Source organism: Alosa sapidissima, chromosome 17 (assembly GCF_018492685.1).
Source record: "Alosa sapidissima isolate fAloSap1 chromosome 17, fAloSap1.pri, whole genome shotgun sequence".
Taxonomy (NCBI): domain Eukaryota; kingdom Metazoa; phylum Chordata; class Actinopteri; order Clupeiformes; family Clupeidae; genus Alosa; species Alosa sapidissima.
In genome coordinates, this window is record NC_055973.1 from 33344866 (window position 1) to 33349865 (window position 5000).

At 43.5% G+C, this 5000-nt stretch overlaps 1 protein-coding gene across 10 annotated transcripts in view; it reads left to right on the top strand.

Annotated features, from left to right (window-relative positions):
- LOC121688529 (nebulette-like) overlaps positions 1–5000 on the top strand; it is an 83602-nt gene that overhangs the window by 63974 nt on the left and 14628 nt on the right. For all 10 annotated transcript variants that reach the window (XM_042068173.1, XM_042068175.1, XM_042068167.1 and 7 more), the window contains 4 exons: positions 711–815; positions 1284–1391; positions 2900–3010; positions 4252–4362. In XM_042068173.1, the coding sequence (XP_041924107.1) occupies positions 711–815; positions 1284–1391; positions 2900–3010; positions 4252–4362 (435 nt within the window). The remainder of the gene's footprint in view (positions 1–710; positions 816–1283; positions 1392–2899; positions 3011–4251; positions 4363–5000) is intronic.

Sequence of the window (5000 nt, forward strand, 5' to 3'; positions counted from 1 at the left end):
TGTGTATGTGTTGTGTATCTAGCGAGTACTTTATGAGTGTGTATGTGTTGTGTATTCAGCTGTTGCATTACAGATCAGCACTGGTGGTGGTATAATAATAAATAAATAAGGATACTATGGATGCCATGACACATCAGGCTCTGGGGCCGCTCTGTGGCTGTACTTTATGAGTGTGTATGTGTTGTGTATCTAGCGAGTATTGAGTGTGTATGTGTTGTGTATCTAGCGAGTATTGAGTGTGTATGTATTGTGTATCTAGCGAGTATTGAGTGTGTATGTGTTGTGTATCTAGTGAGTATTGAGTGTGTATGTGTTGTGTATCTAGTGAGTATTGAGTGTGTATGTGTTGTGTATCTAGCGAGTATTGAGTGTGTATGTGTTGTGTATCTAGTGAGTATTGAGTGTGTATGTGTTGTGTATCTAGCGAGTATTGAGTGTGTATGTGTTGTGTATCTAGCGAGTACTTTATGAGTGTGTATGTGTTGTGTATCTAGCGAGTATTGAGTGTGTATGTGTTGTGTATCTAGCGAGTACTTTATGAGTGTGTATGTGTTGTGTATCTAGTGAGTATTGAGTGTGTATGTGTTGTGTATCTAGCGAGTATTGAGTGTGTATGTGTTGTGTATCTAGCGAGTACTTTATGAGTGTGTATGTGTTGTGTATCTAGTGAGTATTGAGTGTGTATTTGGCTGCTCTGAGGCTGTGTTCAGGTGGAGTACAGGAAGAAGTACGAGCAGTCCAAGGGCCGCTACCACATCGCCTTGGACACAGCAGAACAGCTCCACCACAAGGAGAATGCCGTGCTACACAGCCAGGTCAGTCACACACATCCCTCCAGAGCACCAGGTCAGTCACACACATCCCTCCAGAGCACCAGGTCAGTCACACACATCCCTCCAGAGCACCAGGTCAGTCACACACAGCTCTATAGCTCTGTCTCTGATGTGCAAACAGCGCTCTCTGCTTTGTGTGTGTCCTATGCATCACTACTGAACTGACCTACGATTACTGAGGATTTTAGGAAAGCATCATTTTGAGACATTTACAATACACTTGTAGTCTTGTAGAAATTGTTCTAGTAAATGGCAAGGCAACACATGACATGTTTTTTGTCTGTTATCAGTGCCATAGGGCAACACATGACATAACATGTTTTGGTCTGTTATTAGTGCTGCAGGGCTGCTCATTGATATATAAATCCAAAATGCAGTTGTTTTGATTAACATTACAAGCATTCACAAGTGGTGTGTGTACCCTGATCTCATCTTTTGTGGGTCACTCAGGTCAAATACAAAGAGGACTATGAGAAATCAAGAGGCAAGTCCCTGATGGAGTTTGTGGACACTCAGTCTTACAAAGTGTCCAAGGAAGCTCAGAAAATGCAAAGTGGGGTATGCCACATGATGATGTGATTATGTAACAAAACAAAGCACATTTGAACAGAGTAGCAGTGTTCGTGTGTGCTGTGTGTTGCTGAAGCACCTCTCCCCACTTATATAAATGCAGTACGGCATCAGGCATCAGCATGGACGCCTTGAGTGTGCCCAGGTGGGCGTTTGTACAGCACACTGATGCTGCTGGCACTGACCCTGTCCCACACAGCCCAGAGCGCTGAGATCTCCTCAATGGAAACACAGACACGGCCCCCTCTCTGATACACACACGGCCCCCTCTCTGATACACACACGGCCCCCTCTCTGATAGACACACGGCCCCCTCTCTGATACACACACATGGCCCCCTCTCTGATACACACACGGCCCCCTCTCTGTTAAACACACGGCCCCCTCTCTGTTAAACACACGGCCCCCTCTCTGATACACACACATGGCCCCCTCTCTGATACACACACGGCGTCCTCTCTGATACACACATGGCGTCCTCTCTGATACACCCTGCAGCCAAATGTAGTCTTGGCAAATATCTCTATTCATTTGTTTTCTTGCATTGATAGCGGTGTTGAAGTGGAAATGCGCTGTCCTGCTCTTCCTAGGCTGCTTCTTCCGCTTACCACTTTTTCCATAAGCTATTTCACTTGAACCGTTTAGAAACTTCATTCAAACTTTGTAACGTAGTTCTTCAAATGGACCAGGTTGCTATGACTTTTCATATTTGTAAACGTTATACTTTTTGACATATTAACAAAAAACAAGCTTATTTTTTCCCATAGACTTTCTATTGGGCATTATGACATCATAAAGGGTCGTAAACACTGATTTGCACCTGTTCCAACAGCCACCTGCTCAACTGTGCTCCTTTTCTCTCAGTGTCTTTCTCTATTCAACAAGAATACAAGGCACCTTCCATCCAACTGTCCTCTCGTCATCCATCCATTTCAAACTTTTCATTCATTCATTAAACTATCTACCTATACCGATCCCATTCAACTATTTTTCTATCAACATTCATTAAGCTATTTGTCTATCAATATCCATTAAACCATGTCAACCTAGTAACCACCATAGCAACCAACATGATTACCCTAGCAACCAGCATAGCAACCACTTTATTTGGCATAGCAACCACCATCTGTGTCTTAGCAACAACCAAGCAACCACCACTATGTCAACCTAGCAACCACTCTCTCTTCACCCCCATCTCTTTGCTTGCATTATCTCTTTTAACTATAAATTATATTTAACATTACATTGTTGCCATTTTCATGCACTGGTAATTCCTTGAAATTAGATAGATAGATAGATAGATAGATAGATAGATAGATAGATAGATACTTTTTTGATCCCCAAGGGGAAATTCAAGTTTTCAAGAATTGCATTTCTAGTTTGTGGTTTGGTGTTTACTTTGTTATCCATTCAAGCTCTTTCATATGGAATTTGTATGGGGAGATTTGTGTTATTTGCGTCAGCATCTGGAACTATGTGCTCGTGTCCGTCCTCAGAGAAAGTACCGGAAGGAGTACGAGGACACTGTGCGGGGCAGAGCTCTGGTGGATGTGGACCTCACCCCAGCATACATCACCGCCCGCAACGCCACTAGCCTCATCAGCGATGTAAGACAACAATAACACTCTGTAATAACATTTCTGTTGTCCCTTAAGACTTCTAAACTTTACATTATGAACTCATTGGCAATTTGTTTATCATTGCTTGACTGGTAAGGAGTCTTTGATTAGCAGAATTATCATGTTTAGTAACAACTCAAAAGTATTGAATGTATCTGGTGTGAATGGACACAGTGCCTTCATTTAATCAGAGCCGGACAGTAACGGAGTACATTTACTTGAGTACAGTACTTGAGTACAATTTTGAGGGATCTGTACTTTACTCGAGTATCATTTTTGGGGTGTACGCATGACTTTACTCAAGTACATTTGAGAGGCAAATATTGTACTCTTTACTCCACTACATTTCTATCCATAACCGTGAGTTACCCCGTTAAAAAGAAAAATCTCGGAATTCCTCAATTTGTTGTTTCCCTCTCAAACGTGATTGGATTATGCAGGCGCCACTGATTGGGACAGCCTATCATTAATCACCTTCAGCTTCAGTCAACTCTATGGTCAGATTTAGATAAGAGACGAAACCATGGACGAAACAATGGATGAAGACGCAGCAGGTCCATCCCGGGAATGTGCCAACCTGTGGCCCCACCTCGCCAGACTATTTCAATTTTCTGAACAAGTTAATGATAGTTTTCGCTTCAAGTGTTTCAATTACAAAATAGTATTTTGTATTTGAAATACGTATTTTATATACATGCATTAAAAATACTGCCCATCCCTGGCAAAATGGTAAAAAGATAAAAATGACTTGATTTTACTTTCAATTCCTTTTACATTCTCCAAGGTATTAACATTAACATTTTTCATAACTCCATGTAGGACGTTTCTGTACATAAATGTAAGCACTCTGGCAGTAATGCAATATTTAGAAAATGTAGGCTACTCTTGTACTCTTGATACTCAAGTACTTTTAAAAACAAGTACTTCAGTACTTTTACTTAAGTAGACATCTGACTGTTGTACTTTTACTTGTACTTGAGTAAAATTTAGCAAAGGGTATCTGTACTTTTACTCAAGTAATGAAGCTGTGTACTCTGTCCGCCTCTGCATTTAATCTTGAATATATTTGGTGTGAATGGACACAGTGCCTTAATTTAACACAACCCAGCCCAGATGGACACAGTGCCTTAATTTAACACAACCCAGCCCAGATGGACACAGTTCCTTAATTTAACACAACCCAGCCCAGATGGACACAGATGGTCAGCAGCTGTGCTTCCTCTCTGTAGAAAGAGTACAGGAAGGATCTGGAGTTGGAGGTGAAGGGGAAGGGGATGTCGGCTCTGGAGGACACGCCAGACCTGCTGCGGGCGAAGAACGCCGGGCAGATCCTCAACGAGGTACCGTGCAGCTCCCACTGGTCCCCAGTCAGTCGGTCAGGCGCCCACTCTGTGCTACTCTGGTCCCCAGTCAGTCGGTCAGGCGCCCACTCTGTGCTACTCTGGTCCCCAGTCAGTCGGTCAGGCGCCCACTCTGTGCTACTCTGGTCCCCAGTCAGTCGGTCAGGCGCCCACTCTGTGCTACTCTATGGCCAGTCTGTCATGTCATAATCCATGATGGGATCATGTGATAATCAATGATGGGGTATCATGTTGTGATAACCTCTCTCTGGGGTTTCCCATGCCCACATTCAAGGAGTATGCCCATGGTTCATACGCTTCTCTGAAGGTTTGCAGAAACACACATGACGTGCATCTGCTACAGCAGGTCTGCAGAAACACACATGACGTGCATCTGCTACAGCAGGTCTGCAGAAACACACATGACGTGCATCTGCTACAGCAGGTCTGCAGAAACACACATGACGTGCATCTGCTACAGCAGGTCTGCAGAAACACACATGACGTGCATCTGCTACAGCAGGTCTGCAGAAACACACATGACGTGCATCTGCTACAGCAGGTCTGCAGAAACACACATGACGTGCATCTGCTACAGCAGGTCTGCAGAAACACACATGACGTGCATCTGCTACAGC